Source organism: Syngnathoides biaculeatus, chromosome 21 (genome assembly GCF_019802595.1).
Source record: "Syngnathoides biaculeatus isolate LvHL_M chromosome 21, ASM1980259v1, whole genome shotgun sequence".
NCBI lineage: Eukaryota > Metazoa > Chordata > Actinopteri > Syngnathiformes > Syngnathidae > Syngnathoides > Syngnathoides biaculeatus.
The window spans coordinates 5,551,262-5,574,603 of record NC_084660.1 but is presented as its reverse complement, the minus strand read 5'-3'; the positions used below and the strand labels follow the sequence as shown (position 1 = coordinate 5,574,603).

Genomic DNA, 23,342 nt, shown 5'->3' with positions numbered 1-23,342 from the left:
AAATAAATGTTCATATCATTTCTCCGCTTTTCAGAGATAATCTATTTCAATTGCACACTCACCTGATGCCACTCCGGGTTGACCTTGGCGCCGATGACCTGTTGATTGATACTCAAACATTGCGTCGCTCGCTAGCAAGTCCTCATTTCAAAGCCTGCGCTCTTCACCGCTCCAGACCGAGCCAACAACTACCTCGACCGCCATTCTACAATCCTACCGACCAAACCGAGTCCAACCGAAACCTCTACAACCTGCCTTCCTGACAAACCGCGCCTACGCTCAACCGAGGCTCCGTCCTCATCTGCCCTTACAGATGCATGAAAATTTACTCATCTGTAGGCCGCTTCTGTGGAACTTGGCCTTTTCGTCAGCCCTGCAAAAATACATTCATTTCTTACTTTCTACATGAGGAAACGTCACCACATGTATTCCTACATGAGCTACACTTACCTTGCTTCGGTGGCATCCCGCTCTGCTCGTTATCCTGGTGTGAGGAAAACTACTGTCAATCTTTTTGCATTTCGGTCAAGGAACGCTACATTGGCGTCAGTCAAACACTTTATGAAAAAAAAAAAAAAAAAAAGACAAGTGACTGGGATCGTTCCTGCAAAGTGAATTCAGCTGGACGCACCTTTCGTCTTGATTTTGTCCTTTTCCTCTTGCCGTCCGACTGCTTCTGAGCCCTGCCAGAACAATACATCATTTAATCTTTTTGACTTTCCAAATTTTAAAGCCACTTAGTGTTGACTACGATGAGCCTTTTCCTTTTACCCGAATTACTTCTTCCACCCCGATCTCTTCACTAAACTGGACTCAACCGCGGTCCCGCACCGCCACCTGCTGTCCGTTTCAGAGAGCCTGAATAAAAAAAAAAAAAAAACTAAATATCCGTCAATGGTCCAAAACAAGTCGGACATTCGTACGTACGCAACAACGTTACCTGGGTTTTTGGTGGCAGGAAAAAATTTATACAGTCGCTGGAGCAGTTTTTTTGCTCTCATCCACCACCTTCACCCTCAAAGCAAAAAGGGAGAAACTACTTTTGGTGCCCGTCGAACATACAATCCTCAAATTACCCGAAAAACACAGCTTCTCTGGACCTACACCACCACTTACGTAACTACGCGTACATAGTCTAAAAATATTCTTTTTTTTTAAATTATTATTATTATTATTACAGTCAAAGCACATTTTAAAAACGCATTTCAGTCATTATTCAACCTTGTTGCCGTCACGTGATGTACAATTCAGAACACAAGCATTACTAAATCAATTGTTAAGTTTGTGCACACCCCCAGTGTGTTAGTGAGGAACCCGACATGCGGTCGACCGGTAAGTTGTTTTTTTTTTAAACAAAAATGAAATACTCGCCCTGGAAACTTCGTTCTTGGGTCTTCAAGCCGTTTTCTCGGTCCAGCTTTCGAAGCTAAACATAGCGCCACAGGGTAAATAACACGCAATACTCACCGCAAGCGACTCTGTGGACCGAACACGCCGTTCATTTTTGGGGGACCAAGCAAGCAAGCAAACAAACATTTGCTCATGACCCACGAGGACACACGGTCCGGTCTCCGGCCATCTTTTATCTTGGGGGGGGGGGGAAGGGGCGGGGCATCGGCGCACCTGTCGCCAATCCGCTCGTAGTGCTCCACCTCGTGGACACGAATAAGGTTGACCGTGAACGCCGAGAACCACAAAAAATAATGATCAAGAAAAGTCCACTAAATTGTCTACGTTCAACCCTGCGTGGTCGTTAACAAAAAAAAAAAAAAAAAAAAACACATCTTTTCTTTAAACGTTTCTTTTTAAATGTATTTCATTGTTGGCACGATTAAAAGTAAACACTTTTTCACGTCTCGGGTCTCGGGCGATACGGTTCCCGTTCCACTATTCTCTCAGTCTCCATATGCGCCCGCACGAAAGCCTGCTGGCAAACGGAGTCGAGACGAAACTTGAAACGACGTCATTGACAGAAAAATGATAGTGCGGGGGGGGGGGCGCGGAAGGCGTGGCCGTGGCGGAGGACGCGCACACAAACCGCGGGCTAAATACATAATAAAATGACATCTCCATTTTGTCCGCCTTTCACTCGGTGCGCGGCGCTCGAGCAACTTCTTCTTTCTTTGGATCCTTCGACGGAGATGTGCCGCACTTTTCGACTGAACTCACCGTGAAAAGTAAGTTTCTCCAATGGCGCGAGCCGCTTTTAAGGAAAACATAACAAAGATCCTTCAACTAATCAACAGATGTCAGAAAATGGGACGAGCCAAAAAGTTCCAACAACAGGCGTGCGTTACGCTATTCGTACTACTTGAATTGGACTTTTTTTTCTTTTTCATATATTGCTCGTCCTTGAACGATTTCATCCCCAAAATCAATGTCGTGTTGTGACGTCAGCGGCAGTAGCAGTTTGGGGGGCGTGGGGGGGGGGTTGAACCTTACAATTAACCCGTATTTGATCATATTACGGTTTCATTGTTTGAAATGACGCAAACGCAGTGGATCCGTCAAACTAAAAACATTTTTCGGAGCGCGCGCGCCAGTTGTCACCCGTCAAAACACTTTTCAAACATACAACAATCCACTTTTTACAAAAAGCACTTACCTATTAAAATCATTCACTATTTGGATTCTTGTCCCGTCCTCCCCCCCCCCCCTCCACCCCTCCAAACAAATTAGTTTTCCAGACATTCAATACATGCGCTAAATGACACCCCGGAATATGGAAATACTCTCACCCCCGCCACGTGACTAGTGTAACCGCGACGTGGGCGCGCCAAAATCTGGAGAAAAAATCAAATACGGTATGTTAACAAGTCCATTTTTTTTGTTGTTGATCAAGACAGGAAATAGTGCCAATCTTCACAGACTCAGATCACTTCTTTAAAGCGTATCGATCGAGTATTTATCTATGGTTTGATCAAATGTCCATTGTTTTACATTTGAAACACATTAAGAACTGGGAAAACCTGCAGGGTTAAAAGGCAAACGTTTGGACTTTTGCTTTTCAACTACTCTTTGCAAATAAAAATTGCCCATTTTAAAACACTAACACTGAAGTGACTTCCAAGCGTCGTCATGCAGCCGCCGCCGCCGCAGCAGCGTCTGCTCAAAGTTCTGGTCGTCGGCGACCTGGGCGTGGGCAAGACCTCCATCATCCAGCGCTACGTCCACCGGGTCTTCTCCCAGCGCTACCGGGCCACCGTCGGCGTGGACTTTGCTCTGAAAGTGCTCCGCTGGGACCGCGGCACGGTGGTGCATCTGCAGCTGTGGGACATAGCCGGTGGGTTGCCTCGCAGGCGCGTGTTGCAGCTCGTCGCTATCACGCTTCCCCCCCCCTCCCCCCACATGCCACCAGATTAGCATCATGCGCGGGACGTTAGCTTCCACTATAGAGGCTTGTCTACACTGTCACAAAACACACACAGACACACACACACACAACAAAAGACACCTTTTACTCCACATAACATTGCTCCATTTATTTTCATTTTCCCAATTATGGAAGAACATAAAGTACACGTACACGCTCGAAACACCCAGGAATTCAAAGACGGACTCGGAGCGCTTAAGCGACGTCCCGCTTTGATGCCGTCTTTTCGCCGCCCGTCACGCGCGACCGCTTAACTCTTTCGGGAATTGAATTCTTCTCTGGATCTCGTCCCGACCGTTTCCCCGCGCAAAGGACAGGAGAGATACGGCAACCTGACCCGCGTTTACTACAAAGACGCCGTCGGGGCTCTGGTCGTCTTCGACGTGACCCGGATCTCCACCTTCCAGGCCGTCCTCAAGTGGAAAGGGGACCTGGACTCCAAGGTGACGCTACGGTGGGGAAAACCGCTGGTGGGAGGGGGGGGGGGTTTTAATCCGCTCATGTTCTTTTTGTCGTCGTTAGGTCGCCCTGAGCGACGGGAGACCGGTCCCCGCCGTCCTGTTGGCCAACAAGTGTGACCAGCGGCGTCTCGGTTTGTGCCCCAAACTCCCCGAACTGGAGAACTTCTCCAGGGATTACGGCTTTGTGGACTGCTTTGAAACGTCGGCCAAGGTAACCCTACGTACCCAAACTATTTTGCGCTTCACCGGCACAATGAAAAGCGGGTGTCCGGCGTCAAAAACATGAAAAACGAGTAGAAAACGAGTAAAATAGCCTCTTTTTCATGTACAGTAGATACGCAATGAAAACAAAAACGCAGACTACAACACCACAACTTGATTGTTGGTAGGTCTGTGCTTACTTGCTTTCAAAACTTTTGAAATTATTCATTCTGAACATAGCAAAAAAAGAAAGCAAATTATTCGAAAAGGGTGTGCGCACTTGTGCTACCCTCTTCACCTCCAGAAAATTCTAACCAAGATGAACGCGGTAGAGGTATACACGTCACAAAAACGCTAATCGGAAGAGGGGTGTGCGGACTTTTGAAAGGGGCGCGCTACGAAAGGAGGGGGGACAACGAAGGGACGAGCGGGGAAAAGCCCGCTTCAGCGCTGTCCGTCCTCCGCAGGACGACACCGACGTCGACGCGGCCGTGGCGTGTCTGGTGAAGAACGTCTTGGCGGCCGAGGACCGGCGGGTCTCCGGCGCCCGACCCGACCGCGTCTCCGCGCTGCCGGGCTTCGCCGACGGCGCCGCGGAGAGGCGCCTGCCCGTGTGCGCCGGGTGCTCCGGACTCAAGCGGGAGCGTGACACAAAAATTCAGTGACTCTTGATTGCCCGCTACGGACCGCTTTCTTCTTCGCTTTTCTTTTTCCGGGACAAGCGTTCGTACTTGGACTCCGGCAAAGCGAACTACTCGCTCTATTGCCAAAGTCAGGGGTTTCAAACTCTTTTTTTTTTTTTTTTTTTTTCCCTCGCAAGCCCCATTGTACTTCCACTTTCCTCTCAGAGTGAAATCAAAATATTGAGTCATCTCATCATATTGAACTCCTTTGGGAATCAAAATTCAAGGGGAACGTCTATTTCCATTATTCACGGTTAGTAACGCAACAATGCTTGTAATATCGCAACTTCCTCAATTATGATATCTGACCATTTGAAATTTCCCGACAGATTTCCCCCTTTGATCACGGAAATTTGCCAAATGGGGCCCCCGGGCCCGATGTTGGACACCCGTGCTCGGAGCCCGTACCCGTTATCCAAATCAAACTTTTTCACCCCCTCCCACTTTTCCCAACAAAAACCACACCCCCGGAGTATCATTTTGGTTTTTATCACCCCTCCCGTCGTGGAATCTCACACGTGCCGATCATCGGCGCTCGCCTCTGGTCGGCCTCGTCGCTTCCCGTTTCCGACACGCGCACAGAATCTACACCGGCTGGTTTTCGTCTTTTCCCCGCCACCGGAGAAGCGGATGGATACTTTTTGTCCTCCGTTGGACTAAGCTTCCATTTTCGGTGCGGGTTTAGCGATTAGCGTTGGAGAAAATGTCATTCGCGTCGCCAAATCGATTGAGATATGTAATGGATGATGCGATGCGGAGTGGGGAAGCGGCAGGAAAACAGGCCCGATCCAAACGTGGGGCAAGAGACAGCAAAAATAGGAAATCTACATTTCTCCCATTCTCAAATACAGAAAGGTATTTGCTCCTTAGAAAGTTTGGATCTTTTTTGGGGGGGGTTTTTTTGTTTTTTTTTTTTTTTTTTTTTGGTCATAATTGTTTACCCGCAAATATCAAAATCACTTGTGCCATACAGTAACATTTGCTTCTTTTCATGTTTCTTGAAAATGATCCAAATAAATTCAGAAAATGTTGGACTTCCATTTTGTACCATTATCATTTCTTTTCTCAAATGTATTTAGTTTTCATCAAAAAAAAAAATGCAATCTTGCCATTAAGGTTTGGAACTTGGAATAGACTTTTTGGTTTGAATTATTACTTTTTTTTTTTATGTATATTGGGCTCAAAAGAAGTTTCTCAACTTTTTGATTGAAACATTTCAACCGCGTTAAATGTTCCAACTGTGCAAAACGTCACAGTTACTTCCGATGACCCGACGTGTGCTTTTTAAGCAGTGTTTGACCCAATTTTAAGCCTCCAATTACTTGTGTTGCATTTGCTTTTTTTTTTTTTTTTTTGGACCTTTTTCTTTATCATTTTTAGTGTTTTTAGAGCATTTTAAATAGACCGAGCCCCTGAAGGGACATTGAAAAATTTGTTTCTACTATATTATACAAATCCATTTGCTTTGCTTAGTACCCTCAAATATTTTATTCTTGGTCAAGAAAATGTGAAACGGAAAACTAAAATTTTTGGTTTCTTTTTTTTTTTGGGGGGGGGTGAACAAGCAGGTATAACTGCACTCTCCCTCCCCCAAATGTTATGAGAAACATTAGATTACAACTTTATCATTTACGATATGTGACAATTTGAAATTTGTGAAATGACACTACATTTGCCTTCGCGGGCCAAATCTAATCATGCGGCAGGCCGGATCTGGCCCCCGGGCCTTACATTTGACACCTGCGCTAACGTCACATCCGCGTCTTCTTTTCATCGCGGGCGCTTGACGCCTCTCGACCCAAAAAGGAAACAGTGCTCGGTTCTGAATTGTGACCTCATAAAGGTCGCGTGAGCTGCGCGCAAATAAGCAGCGATTGCGCAGCGACACATTTCGTCCACATTCATCGGCTAACGTCATTTGATACCCCCCCCCCCCGACATTCTTCTCCTGCAGTCCCACCCTGACAAACCTTATTGGGGGGGGGGGTCAAAGTGGATAAACGACCCCAAGTTGCAGGGTGGGGTACGTGTACAAGCGCACGCTCGGCAAAAGACAATTGGGAATTTGGGCGGATGTCAGGAGGTCATGAGAACAGCAGCTTTGCCAACACTTTACGTTCTTACTTCCCCACGCTCCATTTTTCAATGTTTTTTTTTTGTGGTTTGTTTTGTTTTTATGGATAAGAGTAAAAGCTGTTTGTTTGTCGGGGGGGGGGGGGGGGGGTGATGGAAACGTCGCATTGCGTCGTACTTGGAAGCGCGAGGCAAGCTGACGGCCGACGACGGCAAAATGTTTTCATTGGACGGGTTGGTTCCGGCGAGTGGGGGAGGGGGGGGGGAACAAGTGGGGGAGGGGGGGTGGATCGCAGCTCCATTCCAGAGTCGTCGCTATCATTTGTTTTGTTACGCTCAACTTTCCGCTTTAGCCTCGGATGCAGATATTTTCAGGGCCGCTTCTATTTTGGATCTTTTTTTCCGTATTCAGGGTCACGGTTGGGGGGGGGGGGGCTGAGGAGGGTTCCCGGAAGAGAAGCGGCGCTTGCGGAAAGTTCACTTGAAACGTTGATCCGTCTGGAGGAGTTCTTTTAAATCCCGGACTTTGCGACGGTCTGGCTCGTCAGAGAGCGGCGGCCGATTTGACTTTGGAGGACAGGACCTGCCTGAACCTCCTCTTCAGCTCCTGCATGTTGGGAGATTTGGGCCGGGCCAGGTGGAGGCCGCCCCGCCGTTTCTCTCCGTTGCCGCCCCCCAACGCCCGGAACACCTGCGCCGACGGAGATCACGTAACCGACGCCCCCCCCCCTGCCAGCCGCCCGACCCGATAACAAATTGTCCGATAAGGGAGCCTCACCTCTTGGCAAAGTTGGAGGAAGGCGGCGTGGACGCCCTCGTGGTTCTCCCTGGCCGAGGCCTCAAAGTATACGCCCCCTGCGGGGGGGGGGGGGGGGGATGCGGAATCAACGCAAGCGCTTTGTTGCATTTTTTACATTTTTTTTTCATACACACTTTTAAAGTACTCAAAGGTTCTTTATCCTCTGTGTTGAACAGCTAACATTAGCGCCGTACTGCTGAGTTGAAATGAGTCAATGAACAGTGTCTCATACTGCCCCCTTGTGGCCAAGTTGGAATCGGGGGCAGCACAACGCCCGTTCGATTGATGCAGTGTTGGAAAAACACTTTCACTCTTTTTCATTCTATGATTTTTGGGGGGAGGGGGGTCTCACCTAGCGACGATGCTAACGTCTCTCCTTCGTCCGCCGGCACTTGTCGGGCCCGAAGCAGGTCGCTCTTGTTGCCGATCTGCGGAGAGATTACAACGGCGCCTCGGATTAGCCGGATTAAGTTCCGTCCGATCGGCCTGCGTAGAAACCGTGGATACGTGTGTGTGTGTGTGTCCCGCTGACCAGTATGACGGGAATGTTTCCAGACGGGTGGATGCGTCTGACGTGTTGGTACAGAGGCTGGATGGTGCGGTAGCTGCTGTGATCCGTGATGGAGAAGACCAGCACGTAGCCGTCGGCCCAGTAGATGGACCTGCCCGTGGAAAGCGCCGTCAAACAAAAAGCCCGGCGCGAGCGAGACGGGAAAAATGGCGGGGACGCCGACGTGCGCCCACCTGTTGATCTGCTCCTGGCAGTAGAGTCCCTCGGCTTCATCCTGCACACAAACCCGTCCCGCGGGGGGGGCCAAAAAGTTACGCCCCAGGAGGGGCTTCCTGAGCCCTCCTTATCTTCCCGACTGTAGGAAGCTAGCATCTCCCGGGACCTCCACTTTTGTAAACAAACCCCCCCCCCCCCCGTCACGTTTGTCACGTCGCCCTCCTCTAAACCGCCGGCCCGCCGGAAGCTCACGTCGCACCCCCCCCCCCACCCACCCCCGCCGCGTACCTGCAGAGCCACGCAGGGCGTGTCCTGGATCTGAAGCGACACCTCCTCGCCATCTAGGGTCACCTTTCTGGAGTAGAGCGCCCCTGGCGGTAGAGCCCGGCAGGGGGCGGGGGGTCAATCATTTTCGTGGAAGCGTGCTAAAAAGGAGCCGCTGGACAAAAAACGTGGAGGGGGGGGGGGGGGTTTACCGGTGTTGGCTTCGTAGTCTCCGATGAAACGTTTCGTCAGAAACCTGACGACGAGAGCTGAAAATTCCAAACAAAAAGGGAGGGGAGTGAGTCGCGCAGACCTGCGTGACCCGTGTTTGTTGTCGTCGAGCCCGGGATTTCCTTTTAACCGTTTTTGGGAAAGCTCTCCAACAAAAACAAGGTCCAAAGTCCCGAGCGGGATCGCGACGCGACCGTCGCACGTGCCGTCTCCTCAAAGCGGCAATAAAACGCTCTTTGTACGGACGGCGGTGTCCAAACAACGGGCCGGGAGGGGGGGGGGGTTGATTTGCGGCCCGCCGTCGATACGGTTTCGAAAGGTCAACAAACACGAGCGGTATACGAGCAGTCCCTTTGCGTTTCGGGGAAGGCGGATCGAGACCGGTCCACCAAATATGTCGCCCGTGCAAAAACAAGCGCCTTCACTTTGAAGTTTTTCACATTCAAGTCGCCGCTTGAAAACGAGCAAAAACCGAACCCGTTTCAAACGGACTTTGCAAACGTCCCGCCATTCATCGATACACATTGCTTTCGCTGCAGGAAAAACTATTACCGTAAGGTGGCGCTAAGACGTACTCTTAAAGTTTTGTCAACCGCTTTGTTTTTAGACCGCACAATATCGTTGAGGGGCAATTTATCTTGTCCAAAACAATTCCAAATATTGTTTGTTTTTTTTTTTTTAGTGGGTTGCTAGAACCGACTCCTTGCGTTTCCAGCCATTCCGATTTGGGGGGTGGAGGAGGAGTCGGACATCTCCAATAAAACCAAGTTTAATCCTCGCTAAGAGGAATGAACGGCGCACTCGAGCCCGCGCGGGAATTGGTCTCTCTCGCTCACCGGTTTTGCCGACGTTGCTGGCTCCCAGCACCGCGATCTTCACCGTCTTGTTGGGCACGCAGTCCAGCAGCGGGTATTCGGGGATGGGCACCAGCAGAAAGTTGGCCGAGCCGCCGCTGTTCATGGCTCCCGCTGCAGGGAAGCGGACCGCATTGACCTCGGCTGCGTGTGGGAAAGAGACCACCCTCCTCCTCCCTCCTCCCTCCTCCCTCCTCCCTCCTCCTCACTGCCCGGAGGACAAGTCACTCGGATATTCCCATAACTTCCTCCTACTCACTTATCCACGGATCTGTAAAGTTAAGGCTCCAAAAAAGATGGGAGAAAACTGACGGCAGGCGTGTGACCGAGAAAGGGGGAGGAAAAGGACGAAGAAGAGGAGGAAAAGGAGGGGAGGGGGGGGGGGACTTCACTGAATAGACACACACACACACACCAGGGGATATACGTTGTTTTAATTTTTTTTTTTGGCACGCTTCCAGCTTTTAAATATTGAACCAAATCGTGACAAAATATACCACAAAATAATAAAAACATTAAAACATGTCAATCCATAAGGCCTAAAATGTTGGCAAAGTTTGCGAAATAACGATTTATAATTCAAAGTGAACAATTCAGAATAATAATCATGAAAAACCAAAAAAAAATACTCGTCCCGTCTTGATTTGATGCGATATCGTTGCATTAAACGCGTCCTCAACTCGGTTGGGCGGGATCCATTTCTTTCCCAGTTAGATTAACAACATCATCGATAAAGTGAGCCCCGCCAGACGTTTTGGAGTTTCATAGATTAAAGTTTTTTTGTTTTTTTTTTTTAAGAATATGACAACAATAAATTGAAAATCGTTTAAGCGCCGCCTTCGCTTTCTCGCCCAAAACGAAGAATCAAACAAACTCTCGCCACTCGTCAAACGCTGGAAATACAGGAAGTGTTCGTTTCACTTTCAAAACAAAACTCCTTGCAAAAAATAAGAATAATAAAAAAAAAAAAAACATTCACAAAATAATAATAAAGACGTGAAACGCGGTTGCTAAGGAGAGAAACTAAAATGACTGCTGTCCATATCACAAACTCGTCCATATCAAATCCGAAATTGTAAATGTGACGCGTCATTAAAATAAATGCGAGTGAAAGGAAATGAAGCACGCCGTGTCGAACTTGACACTCGTCGTCGTCGTCGTCGTCACAGGGAGCGGAAATCGAAATATGAGCATTAAAAACTTAAGAATCAACTGGATTTGGAATGAATCCGAGGCCCGAAATTATGCTACATTTGTCACGACATTTAAAAGAGTTTGAACACATACTTTCAATTCCAAACGACCCCACGAACCTTTTCAAAAATGTGCACGATTTTACAACTACGTCACTTCAACGATTTCAAACAAAATAAAAACAGCGCTTGTGCAGTGTATAAAGTGACATTATGGATTGTTTTCTTTATTTATTTATTTTTTTTTTTACTTTGATCTCTTCTCTTCATGAGAGCAAAAACATGACATAATACAACAGGGACATGCTGAACACCCCCCTGAAAATTGAGCCTCTTTGGGAGATTACACTTGTGGTTGAAGCAGTCAATTGGATTTCAAAAAATAGTCGGAAGAATAATGTACTGATTGAGCAACTCGTTCTTTTTTTACAAAAAGTCTTGTACTTTGCCACATCCGACATGGCGGCGAGGGGGGGGGACGTACGCTGCGGCGCACGAAGCGGAATCTTTGTCCGTTACATATACAGTAACCAAATGATGCGTTAACGGGGGCCAAGTAAGATCTGGAGCGTCGGAGCCTCTCCCGGAACTGTGCCGCCGCGTCGGCTCGGCCGATTTCACCGTCGGGGTTTGGTCCAACATGGCGACGCACGGATGGAAATACTGATGACAGTCCGAAAGATCGCCTCCATTTGTACGATGGTGAGCATTTTTATTTATTTATTTTTTTTTGGGGGGGGGGGCTGCTGTCGCGGACGGAGCTAGCTACTCCCTTAGCCTGCTTGCTTGCTTGCTAAGCATCCACTGAGTACTAAACACACTTTCATTGCTTTTCGTCGTCACTTTGGATTGGGAAAGGGGGGTGGGGGGGGGCGGAACGGTAATGTGACGTAGCCGGACAGCACATAGCATAAAACTGCATTGTGCGCTACAGTATTTGCGCTGAAGTTGATTCTGGTCCTTTCCTGGTGATTCGTCATTTGGTTGGACGTCGTCACCGCGGTCATGTGATGCATTGTGACCAGACGCCCCGCTTGATCGTTCTTATCACCGTTGTAGTATTGTTATTATCTTTCCACCCCAGGGCGCCAATGCCTCCGCCTTGGAGAAGGAGATTGGACCGGAACAGTTTCCCGTAAACGAGCACTACTTTGGATTGGTCAACGTGAGAGTCTTCGGCGGCTTCGTCTCGACGTTCCCGTCTCTTAACTTTTCCTAACCGACATCTTGTTGTTCCACAGTTTGGCAACACCTGCTATTGTAACTCGGTGCTGCAAGCCCTCTACTTTTGTCGCCCCTTCCGGGAGAAAGTGCTGGCCTACAAGGTGACGGAGACGCGCGGCTTACCGCCGGGCCGGGCTCGCCTCTTTGACTCCTTTCCTTCTCGCGGCCGCAGGTCCAGCCCCGACGCAAAGAGTCTCTCCTCACCTGCCTGGCTGACTTGTTCAACAGCATTGCCACGCAGAAGAAGAAAGTGGGCGTCATCCCTCCCAAGAAGTTCATCTCGCGGCTGAGAAAAGAAAATGGTCAGGGGCTTGAGAATGTACCGTTAAGTCAACTGTTAATTCATGTAGCGTAAAGAACAGTGGTGCTTTGAGATTCCAGCTGTCGTTCCATTTCATTACTTTTTTTTTTTTTTTGGCTAGAACTAGCCAAAAAAAAAAGTCATATTCCTGATCCCTTGCGTCAAACACTTTATACTAGCGCTGCACCGATGAGCAGGAGAGGAGGCAACAGATCTCTAATCATTTGTCGTCTTTTGGGGGGAGGAGGGGGCGGTGATTCGACTGTCATCGCGGTATTCATTCAATTCTTTTCCGCTCAGAGCTGTTCGACAACTACATGCAGCAAGATGCCCACGAGTTCCTCAACTACCTCCTCAACACCATCGCCGACCTGCTCCAGGAGGAGAAGAGCCAGGAGCGGCAGCAGAACGGAAAGCCGCTTCAGAACGGAGGAGGAGGAGGAGGAGGAGAGGTAGTAAGCGGAGGCGGGGGAGGCGGCGAGGGCGAAGGCGGGAAGGAGACGCAGCGGACGTGGGTCCACGAGATCTTCCGAGGAACGCTGACCAACGAGACGCGCTGCCTAAACTGCGAAGCCGTGAGTGACGCCGAGAAAGTGCGCCCGATCAAACCCCAAAACCAAGACATCACCCCAGGCCTTTTTTGGACCATCTATCTTACGATGGATTGAATCAAATCAAAGTCACACCACAAAACGTAACATCTTGCGACCCGCACTTTAAATACCGCAAGATGGCGGACGAGCACCGCTTTTGCCCAAATGAAGTGCTTCAACCAACTTCAACAAAGCTCACTTTGGCCCTAATTGCTTTTGACAAAAAAAAAAAAAATAAAAGTACACAAATTCACATTGAGGCAAATGCGGGGCGCTAGCTTTGTGCGCACAAAGATCCTCAATTCACACAGACTAAAACCTTTTGGCCCCAGAGATGGCACAAATGTGGCGGGGAAATATTGGGAACGACCGGCGTCGGTATTGACCGTGCGGCGTCGCGCTACTGTTGCAGGTCAGCAGCAAAGACGAAGACTTCCTGGATTTGTCGGTGGACGTGGAGCAGAACACGTCCATCACGCACTGCCTCAGGTACGGCGATTGGATCGGGGAGGGGGACACGCCCCCCCCCCCCCCCCCCCAAAAAAAAGCCTTTTGAGGGTTTCTTCTCCTGTCCGGACCTCGCAGGGACTTCAGCAACACCGAGACTCTGTGCAGCGAGTACAAGTACTACTGCGAGCAGTGCCGCAGCAAACAGGAAGCCCAGAAAAGGTGGGCTCGCCCCCCCCCCCTCCGCCGTCGTAGCGGTTCTCAAAAGTGTTCCTCTCGCGCAGGATGCGGGTCAAGAGGCTGCCCATGATCCTGGCGCTGCACCTCAAGCGCTTCAAGTACATGGACCAGCTGCACCGCTACACCAAACTGTCGTACCGGGTGGTCTTCCCGCTGGAGCTGCGCCTCTTCAACACGTCGGGGGACGCCACCAACCCGGACCGCATGTACGACCTGGTGGCCGTGGTGGTGCACTGCGGCAGGTGGGCGTCGCATCGCGCTCTCTCGCGGCTCGCGTTACACCCCCCCCGCCCTCACGCCGCGCCTCCCTCTTTCCCCGCAGCGGACCCAACCGAGGACACTACATCACCATCGTCAAAAGCCACGGCTTCTGGCTCCTCTTCGACGACGACATCGTTGAGGTGCGTCGGTCGGAGCTCTCCAACCGGGAACCGTCTCCCAGCCGCCACCCAAAAAAAAAAATTATTTCTCTCTCGACTCTCCCTACAGAAAATCGACGCGCAAGCCATCGAGGAGTTCTACGGCCTGACGTCCGACATTTCCAAAAACTCAGAGTCCGGGTACATCCTCTTCTACCAGTCCAGAGACTGACGGCGGCCCGGCGTTCGGGGGCGCGAGGCCCGAGCGTCCGGGCCTTTTCTTTCTTTCTTTTTTTTTTTTTAAAACCCTCTCCTGAGGCGGATCTTCGCACCGGATCGCCGCCCGGCGGCCTCGGGGAAGACCGGCGCTAACCGGGCCCTTCTCTGAAGGGGAGGTGGGCTCTGCGACTGACTGGACTGACTTTTTTGCGTGCGCGGATGAACTTGTGACCCTTCGAAAGGGGCGCGGCGCCGACGGGTCCCGGCGCAGAGCCGTTCCGCGACTGCGGTGACGGGAGTCGAACTTTCGCAAATTCACCGTTCCCCGCATTCTCGGGAAACATCCAAAGTGCACAAATTCCATTTGTTTTTTAATTTCAATATTCATATGAATGTCTCACTCATTTTACTTAAGATGTCACGCTTGACTAACATTGTTGTGGAAGCGACTCCGGATGTGAGGCAGAGTGAAAGTGTGCAAGTGTACATATATGCAGATATTATTGGAAGACTAAATAAACGCTTGCTTGAAAAATGGGATGATTGAGCTACAGTAAATATCAAACGCTGCCCTCTAGTGGTTGGGGGGGGGAAAAAAACAGTACTCATCTTTTTAACCATTTGAAAACATCAGCAGACAGTGACGGGACTCGTGACCAGAATCACTCATCAGAGGTCAATTTGCTGCAGCTCTGCTTACCTTCCGGCTTTCACGACGCGCGTAGCGCAGCCGTCGTCGTCGGCGGCGGGGATCCTCTTGACGTCGCCGACTTCTCGTACGTTTTCAGAAACCCACACCCAAGGATGCTTTCAGGTCACGTATACAGTCGACACTTTATTGCATTTTGACACAATAAGTCACGCGTGCGTTTCAAAAATAATTATGTACACGTGCCCATTCCTTTCGCGGTGCCGCACCCGCAGAGCGTTTGCCAAAGACAAAAGTCCACTTAAAAGGGAACGGGAAGGAGCCAACCATTCCCCGCGGAGCCCGTCACCATCATACCGACGTCTCGGAGGCAGAGCCTTTCCCTGCGAAGAAGTCCCGGAATCTGGTCTTGCCCTCCTCGGGGGCCGCCCGCCTCACCCAAACGCCGCCCGCTTCCGCCGGGGGCCGCGCGCCGGTGGACGGGGAGCAGAAGCCGGGTCGCGTCAGACTGAGGAGGTCGTGGTGGGAGTGGAAATGTCGCACGCGGCGGATGGATTTGCCGGCTCGGACGTCTCCTGTTCGCCAAAGACGGCCGCGGTTGAACGTCTTCGCCGGCGCGCGGGGGGAGGAAAAAGGTGAGCGTACCGTATCTGTCGTCGCGCTGCTTCCTGCTCTGGTTCATCTTGAGCGCGCTGAGGAACACCTCGCCGCTCAGGCCTCCCTCGAGAGACGAGCGGGGCTCCGTCGGGGACAGACTCCCGCTGGAGGCCCCCGCCGAGTCCAGAGACGCCCCCGTGCCCCGGCGGGCCCCCGACCCGGCGCCGCTTTCCGCCGTCGTGTAACCGCCGCTGCCCGGACGGTGTCGAGCGGGGTTAGGGCCGCGTACGGATCGCCCGTCTCGAAAGGATGACTGTCGTCACCTGAGTTTGCGGCGGAGCAGGTAGTCGACGATGTCGGGGTCGCTCTGGATCAGACTCAGCAGGACTTCCTGTTGCAGCTCCGCTGACACCTACACAGAACACGCGAAACGTAATAACGCTCCATCCAAACATTAACTCCTCTCTCGGCTCGTCCCAACGGCGCTGATGTCCGACGTTCTAACGTAACGGTAGATGCGCTCACAAAACGAAAAACGACCGAAAGGGAATCACCGTGAAAAGTCTCCCGTAGTTCTGCACCAGCGCCAGGGTGACGTTAATGACGGCCGTGCTGTCCTCGATCCCCGCCGCCTGCGGACCGGCGTCCCCTCCTCGTTCCCTCTGGAGCAGGTTTGGCCCGAAGATGACCGCCAGGTTCGCGGCGGTCATCTTGTTACCGGGGATCTGCAAAGGAAGCGCGTGAAAGGGGCCCGCGGAGATTTGTCAGCAAAAGGAAGACGTCGGTTTTCCCATTTCGGGAGGAAAATACGCTTCTGCTCCGTGACCGACCTCCTCGTCGTCGTCGCCGACGCCGTCCTGGGCGAAGCTGTGCACCGTGTGCAGGAAAGCGAGGAGGCGCAGCAGCGTGTCGCAGTTGCAGGGAGGCAGCAGGTAGACCAGGTGCTGAAGGTACTGGATCTGCTCCGTTCCTCGGAGGACTGGACCGCAATCGCCGCAGAACCGCATTTCACAGCGAGAAAGGAAATTCGCTACCCGATCGTCAAAACGGTCGTCTCCGGTGCCTACGGTTGGCGTGCAGGAAGGCGGGGTACAGCTCTCGGGTGAGCAGAGGGTCCGGCATGTCCCTCAAAAACTCTTTGAGCAAGGCCGCCACGTCGTGCACGCTGTGCTCCTCGTCCAGCCGAACGTCCTCGCCGGCGTCAAAGTCCTCCCTCAGCTGCGGGGGGGGGGGAGAGAGCCGGACGAGGGCGGGATGTCAACGTACTCTGCCGTTCGACCCCCGGCCCGCCCGCCCGCCGGGGTCTGAGCTCACCTGCCGCACCCTCTTCTTCGAGCTCCCCACTCTGAAGATGCCCACCGTCTGAAGACCTGAGAGGACGCGAGGCGAGTCAGACGCGCCGACGGAAAAGAGCGGACGACGGCCGCCTCACCGTGGGCCTCGATGTGGCCGCAGCAGCGGTCCAGAACCCGAGGCACCTGCCGGTAGATGGGGTTGAGGCTCAGCCTGCTCTGGCTCCTGCCCTCCGACGGGCCCCCGCCGCCCTTCTTCGGCTCCAGCTCCGCCGGGTGGGAGAGCTGCAGCGCCTCCAGCAAGCGGGACTGACTGTCCACCAGGTCGGAGATCGAGTCCACCGAGAGGCCGCCCTGGGGAGGCGGACGTGCAGGTTTACGCCTTCTATTCCGCCGCGACTCGACTCTTCTTGCGTATTACCCTGGAGGATTTACCCGTCTCTGCCCTCGCCCGACGGCGTCCGGGACGGAACGCGTCGGCGGCTGGGCCGCGGCGCGCGAGGCCCCCGAGAGCGGTTGCCGCTTCTCGGCCCAGAAGCGCAGGATGCTGGCCTCCGGCTCCGAGCAGTCCCGTCGGCTCTCTTTCAAGGCGTCCTGACGCCGCTTGAAGGCCCGGTCGTTGGCGATCACCTGCGACAGCGGGATGCCGAACGCCTTGGGGGCGGATTCTGAGGAACCACGTGCGGCTGTTAAGACCCGTGGAACTGAAAACCGGCGCGTCCGACGACCGTCCCGAATAAGCTTTGGCAAAAAAAAAATAAATAAATAATAAAACCCCAACAAAACTAATAAATTAAATTCTCATCCGGACAACTTTTACCCTACTCGGTGCTGTCGGTATTCATTTTAATGACGCGTTCCAAATGGCCCGGCGGGGGGGGGGCGCTGCCAAGGTTTCACGCGCGGGTCCGAGCGGAGCTCAATCGACGCGCCGTCTACTGATAGGCGTACGGTACCCGGCGGCCTGGTTTGGCCGTAAGCTCCTCGCTGACCCCGACGTGCCGCGTCTGACTTTTGGCCGCGTTCGCCGGCGTCTGACGACGAGCGCTGATCCGCTTGTTTGGAGACGCGCTCGGAATCTTGTTTTCGGGGACGTTTCTTTCTTGGATCTGGCTCAGCGTGCAAATCCACTTAAGAAGACAAGTTTGAAAATAAATCGGCCCCGGAACACAGACAACACCTGCTAGATAATTGCCGTTTGTCTCATTCTAGTTTGGGATTACTTTGAGACTTTTTCCTGCAGGTTGGGACACACTGACCTCGCTTCCAAAGTATTACCTCCACCGAGGAGGACGCGTGCCTCGCCGGTAGCTCGGAGACGACGGGCGGAGAGCCAGCGGGAACGGGGCCAGCTCCCGATGTTCCAGGTTTTTAGTAACGCGGGTAACGATTTGGCGACTGTCAATCCGTGCGTCTAAGAGGGAGCAGGTGACGCGTCTCCAAAGATCGCAACCGTCCCAACTGACGACAGTCATCCATCCGCCTTCAACAACAACATTCTGGATTTGTTTGTTTTTGTAAATATCGCTAAAGTCCACAAATAGAACCAAGCTTTTACATTCAACTATATATTCATCTATTTTCAGAGCCACTTATCCTCACAAGAGTGACGGGAGTGGTGGAGCCCATCCCAGTTTTCATCGGGGAAGAGGCGGGCGGGGTACACCCTGAACTGGTTGCCAGCCAATCGCAGGTTTTTTTTTTTGTTGTTTTTTGGTCACTCTTCCATCAAAAATGAGAATCAGCACCTCCTAATCTGAAACCAGAGTCCTCAGTCAGAAGGGGGGGGGGGGGGGGGGGGCATGCCATCTCCGGGTCGGGGATGAGATCCTGCCCCAAGCGGAGGAGTTCAAGTATCTTGGGGTCTTGTTAACGAGTGAGGGAAGAACAGAGCGGGAGATCCGCAGACGGATCGGTGCGGACTTTGTATCGGTCCGTTGTGGTGAAGAGGGAGCCGAGTCAAAAGGCCGAGTTCTCGGGTCACCGGTCCGTCTACGTTCCGACCCTCTTCTACGGGCGCGAGCTGTGGGTCGTGACCGAAAGAACAAGATCCCGGATACGAGCGGCTGAAATGAATTGAGCCTCCGGTCCTCGGCGTCGAGAGGCGCCAGGTGAGGCGGGCTGGGACGTCTGATCCCTGGTGAGGCGTTCCGGGTACGTCCCACCGGAAAGAGACCCCCGTGGGCGACCCGGGACACGCCGGAGAGACTACGTCTCTCGGCCGGCTCGGGAACGCCTCGGGAAGAAGTAGCTGGGGAAAAGGGAAGTCTGGGTATCCCTGCTGAAGCTACTTCTCCTCGCCACCCGACCCGGACAGGCGCTACAGAATTGATTTTGATGGTTTTTACTTTTTTTTTTTTTTTTTCTAAGGCAGCTGTGTTTGTTGACTTGAGTGGACTTTAATCACCAAAACATGAACATTGGCCCAAATTACAATCCCGCTCGTTATCGCGCGTGCGCGCCAAACTCACCGCGCTCTTTTTTTTCCTTGGAAAAGGAATCAAACCTCCGGCGCAGGGACTTTTGACGTTTGCGCGTTTCTGCGGAAGGACACAAAAACAATTTCAATCAATTACAGCGTCGTTTCCACCGTTCCGAACCAAAACGCCTTTCCAGCGCCTTCGTTGTTCTTCGGTGAGCGTGTTACTAGATTTGCTCTACACGTGATCGCTGTTATTGTTTGGAGTGAAATGAGTCTTTTCCGCAAGCGGCGAAAGCAGTGGAAAGAAAAAAAAAAAAACAAAAAAAAAACACCACAACGGAGGAGCGGGGGACAAACGGGAGCATGAGAACAAACGAATACGAGAAAATGTCCCTCAAGTGATGACAGAAAATTCCAGGGAGCTCGCCAGCCGCTAAATATGTCTGGAAAAACACACTCGACAAGGTTTCCACGGTGCAAAAAGTCGGCAAAAGACAACAGGAAGTTCAAAGGGGAAAAAAAAAAAAAAAAAAAAGCGGGGAACGGGATGTGACAGCGACAGACGTGACCCCGGCGCGTTCGCCTCTGGGGAGAAAGCGAGGGGGCGGCGGGGAGGACGACGTTCCCACGCAACATTTGGAAAACTTGCTCTCGCCACGTGACGTCGCGCGCTAGGAATCGCGCCATTCGTATCGTTGCCGCGCGCCGCCTGTTTCCGAGCTGACGGCCGATAAGGGGGTCAGGGGTTAATTGTCCTGAGAAAGCGAGCGAGACCGGGCTGAGAAAAGCCGCTTACAAAGTCTCACAGGATGGACAGAAAATCCCCGTGTCCTCCGTTTCTTGTGTTTGACGGGCCGTCTTTACCCGAGAAAACCACTTTTGCGCAAAGTCGGGAGCGCGCTTAGCCGAACCGACGAGACGAGCGACTTGGGAACCTCGACTTTCTGAAAGTCCACAATTTTTTTTTCCCCCCGCATCTGGAAGCTAGTTTGGACGAGGGAAAGGGAGCCAACAAGTCGCGCAAGTTTCCAAAATCAGTGGCGGGCAGGATCTTGATAAACTACGCTCCAATTATTGACCGCTTTCGCAACCGTAGCTGTCAAAATAAAAAGGACTAAAAATACTTTGTTACAAAAACAGAGTTACCATAGTGTCGTCATATATGTAAACCGGGAAAAAAAAGCGTGCGGAAACAAAAATTGGAATTACCCGTGCTAATTTCTGCTAGCCTGCCTAGGGTCTTTCGCATTATACGTTAGCGTTAAGCTACCGTCCCCCCCCCCCCCCCCCCTTCCCCAGTGTATTTGGGGCATTTAAATATACTGCACATGCGTCACTTTAGAACAGCAAACGCATTCCCGCCACGGAATAATAAAGCGACCGGTACAGAAGCGTACCTCTCGGAATGCTGATCTTGAAGTCGAGGTCCCTCCGGTCCAGGTGGAACCAGGCCACTTGGCGGAGTCTGGCTCGCTCCACTTCCGACAGGTTCTGGATGGCCACGGCCTGGAGACGCACGGTTTGACCCGACATGGTCGCCCACGTCAGGCCCCCCTGGCGAGACCCGAAAAGGACACGTGACGTGCTTGAGGTTGAAAAGTCACAGGTTCCCTCGTCTGGCAATATTTAGCAGGAAAAGTCTGAAAGTTAGCCGCCGACTCATCCTTGTGCTGTTCGATTTTCCGGGGTGTGACGTTTGATCTTCCCAAACTTTTTCAAACGACGACATCAATAGTATAAATGTAGAATACCGAACAATAGTCGCACAATTACGTCATTACAAAGTCGAGCATTATCCCCGTCCTGACGTTAACTATTATCCAAGCGCGTTGCCTTGATAAATGATTGACCGAGATTAAAATTATCGCGAGGAATCCAAAGGGTGACAGCTGCGTGTGGTATGAAAGTCTGGAAGGAGGAAACGTTTTACAAATAATTCAAAAATTATTCCACATTGAGCTCCGCTTGCTTATTCTTTAGATAAACAACTCCAAATGCGGAAAGTCCGTTCGCCACCGTTTCAATTACATTTCTGCAGACGCGAAGATCCTTCAACGCAGAAATAAATACCTGAATCGGGTTTATCCTCCTTTGAATACAATCCAAAAATACGTCCCGTCGCCGGCCCCCCCTCCCCGGCTATCGCGACCCCATTGAGGCGAGCGGCACAGTCTGACTCCAATTTAGTGAGTGAGGAGAAAAAGAGGGAGGGCCAGAGGAAAAAGGAGTTAGGTTACAAGAAGGAGGAGGAAGAGGAGGAGGAGGACAAATTGTGACTTCCAGGATCTGCAGAACAGAAAACACCGTGTCAGGGGGAGAGGGGAGCAGACGTCTGCCCGACCCACCTCCCCCTCCCCGAATCGAAATAAAAAGCCTCTCGTGAAAAATATGTCTCATCGGGTGCAAATATGCGAGGAAAAGAAGAAAAGCAAAGCAGGTGAGGACGGGGGAGGAGCCGGATTAAAACGTTGGATTAAAAAGGACGCACGCAAAGACGCGGGGGGGGGGGGGGGGGGGCCTGAGATGTGTGCGCGTACGTGCGCCTGTTCCAGGGCCGGCGCCGCCATACATTTCCAGGTCAAAAGGTCGCACCAATACATATCTGCTGGGTTCCCGGCGAGTGTGCTGACTCGGCCATTCTGCTTCCCAAAAAAAGGAAAAAGGACCCCCCCCCCCCCCCCCCCCCCGCTGCACTCTGTCGGCCAAAGTCCTAATTGGCATGAACTGAAAATATCGAGCCTTACCACTTTGGGTTTTAGATACGCATCGCTTTTCAGTCGAGGATAAAGATTAGATTGGACCGTTTTATCGGGTTTTTACTTTTACGTGTCAGGAAATATAATCATTAGCGTCAACGGCGTTGTTGACGTGTTCGGTGGATCTTGAAAAATCAGTCCAAACGCCTCGCCCCACAAAAAAAAAAAAAAAAAAAAAAAAAAAAACGAGAACCGGACCGAGCCGCTGCTCCTAACTTGACAAACTGCTCCGTTTTCCCCCCCATCGCTAGCGTGGCGGCGGGAGGGCCGAGACGCGGGCCCGTCTCCTCGCTGCAAAACAAAACCGTCCCTCGGCTTCCCCGTCGTCACGAAGGCTTCATTAAGTTGCCGCCGGAGCGGCGAGACCGCTCGGGGGAAGGAGGAAATGCCGACACCGAAAGAGGAGATGGCGTCTGCCTCCGTTCTCTAAACAGGACGTTCACGCCCGCGGCCGCGCTCAACCTTTTGAAATCACGCCCCAAAAATGAAGGAAAAACTAGTGCAGTTGCACCTCAGGTCTGAAGAAGTGTCAGGCCAACAGCTCCGTAGCAGCCGTTTAAAAGGTTTGTAAACGCCGTGACGTTCGCGCTCATTTCTGTTAGCCGGTCTGTGGCGTTTTAGCGCGCAAGACAGCGGACGCTCGGTAACCTACCGTTTTCTTTTGCCGTCGCAATATGCAATGTTCCATTTTGTTCAATGTAAAGTGCTTGAAGCAAACGCGCTCGGCCTCTCTGACAACTGCAAATATGACTGATATTATAATATCCCTCACTCGCACAAAACCTTCGCAAACCTGCTCCGCGCCGATAGCAGAGGAGAGGCGGCCGTGACATCTGACCTGGGAGTGTGACGCGCCGACCCCCCCCCCCCCCCCCACCTTTCAAAGACCGCAACGTTGCCCGGCGAATACCGACAATTAGTCAGCTCCATCTGGGACTTGTATTGCAGTATTTCCTACCGTTTAACGAACAAACGCATCATCCAAAACAAAAAAAAAAATTAAAATCACATCTCGTCACGACACAACTGACCAAATGCACAGTATTTCTGGAAAAATGCATTCAAATACAATTGTGCTGTCCTACGTTTACGAGCTCCTTTGTAATATTTCCATTCAAGAAATTGGAATGAATTGAATCCCTTCAGTCTATTCTTTTCATTCCATTTCCTTTTTTGTGCGTTGCCGTGTCAAATCTAATCTGCCCCGTGCGAGGTCGCTCACCTGGTGGCGGAAGCGCATGTCGTCCGACGCTGCCGCTCGTCGGCCGGGGACTGGACGGCTTCCCGCGTTGCTCGGTTTCCCGTTTTCTCCCCTCACGTGACTCCGCGCCCGTCACAACTTCCACGGGGGGGGGGGGGGGGGGTCGCTTTCACCCGCGGCGGG

General features: G+C 51.9%; 4 protein-coding genes and 1 long non-coding RNA gene across 7 annotated transcripts; 2 read left to right on the top strand and 3 right to left on the bottom strand.

The window, feature by feature from the left end:
* Positions 1 to 42: 42 nt before the first annotated feature.
* On the bottom strand, positions 43 to 1,607 carry LOC133494723 (uncharacterized). Its single transcript, XR_009793385.1, has 6 exons — positions 1,468 to 1,607; positions 941 to 1,008; positions 772 to 858; positions 632 to 683; positions 451 to 484; positions 43 to 373 (listed from the first exon to the last, which is right to left on the bottom strand). It is a non-coding gene; the product is annotated as an uncharacterized LOC133494723 (long non-coding RNA).
* Positions 1,608 to 2,025: 418 nt separating this feature from the next.
* LOC133494842 (ras-related protein Rab-38-like) lies at positions 2,026 to 5,899 on the top strand. Its single transcript, XM_061809045.1, has 5 exons — positions 2,026 to 2,177; positions 3,072 to 3,283; positions 3,686 to 3,816; positions 3,896 to 4,045; positions 4,503 to 5,899. The coding sequence occupies exons 2-5, from the start codon at positions 3,079 to 3,081 to the stop codon at positions 4,698 to 4,700; spliced, it is 684 nt and encodes a 227-aa protein (XP_061665029.1). The 5' UTR covers positions 2,026 to 2,177; positions 3,072 to 3,078; the 3' UTR covers positions 4,701 to 5,899.
* A 151-nt stretch (positions 5,900 to 6,050) lies between these two features.
* On the bottom strand, positions 6,051 to 9,997 carry rasl11a (RAS-like, family 11, member A). 2 transcript variants are annotated; one of them, XM_061809044.1, is made up of 9 exons: positions 9,926 to 9,997; positions 9,649 to 9,780; positions 8,794 to 8,850; positions 8,606 to 8,688; positions 8,335 to 8,375; positions 8,123 to 8,252; positions 7,943 to 8,018; positions 7,570 to 7,646; positions 6,051 to 7,482 (listed from the first exon to the last, which is right to left on the bottom strand). In XM_061809044.1, the coding sequence occupies exons 2-9, from the start codon at positions 9,770 to 9,772 to the stop codon at positions 7,336 to 7,338; spliced, it is 735 nt and encodes a 244-aa protein (XP_061665028.1). In that variant the 5' UTR covers positions 9,773 to 9,780; positions 9,926 to 9,997; the 3' UTR covers positions 6,051 to 7,335. The 2 variants fall into 2 exon arrangements, with proteins under 2 accessions (XP_061665028.1, XP_061665027.1); XM_061809043.1 differs by lacking the exon at positions 9,926 to 9,997 and having other exon boundaries at positions 9,649 to 9,913.
* A 1,129-nt stretch (positions 9,998 to 11,126) lies between these two features.
* On the top strand, positions 11,127 to 14,774 carry usp12b (ubiquitin specific peptidase 12b). The gene is made up of 10 exons (XM_061809042.1): positions 11,127 to 11,561; positions 11,944 to 12,024; positions 12,101 to 12,184; positions 12,256 to 12,385; positions 12,685 to 12,959; positions 13,390 to 13,466; positions 13,563 to 13,646; positions 13,709 to 13,906; positions 13,987 to 14,065; positions 14,154 to 14,774. The coding sequence occupies exons 1-10, from the start codon at positions 11,514 to 11,516 to the stop codon at positions 14,253 to 14,255; spliced, it is 1,158 nt and encodes a 385-aa protein (XP_061665026.1). The 5' UTR covers positions 11,127 to 11,513; the 3' UTR covers positions 14,256 to 14,774.
* A 270-nt stretch (positions 14,775 to 15,044) lies between these two features.
* On the bottom strand, positions 15,045 to 23,322 carry arhgap36 (Rho GTPase activating protein 36). 2 transcript variants are annotated; one of them, XM_061809040.1, is made up of 12 exons: positions 23,181 to 23,322; positions 20,600 to 20,756; positions 19,252 to 19,320; positions 17,216 to 17,448; positions 16,921 to 17,134; positions 16,803 to 16,858; positions 16,556 to 16,706; positions 16,319 to 16,467; positions 16,043 to 16,213; positions 15,812 to 15,900; positions 15,537 to 15,739; positions 15,045 to 15,466 (listed from the first exon to the last, which is right to left on the bottom strand). In XM_061809040.1, exons 1-12 carry the CDS (start codon positions 23,196 to 23,198, stop codon positions 15,243 to 15,245), a joined length of 1,734 nt encoding a protein of 577 aa, XP_061665024.1. In that variant the 5' UTR covers positions 23,199 to 23,322; the 3' UTR covers positions 15,045 to 15,242. The 2 variants fall into 2 exon arrangements, with proteins under 2 accessions (XP_061665024.1, XP_061665025.1); XM_061809041.1 differs by lacking the exon at positions 23,181 to 23,322 and adding an exon at positions 21,273 to 21,397.
* Positions 23,323 to 23,342: the final 20 nt, after the last annotated feature.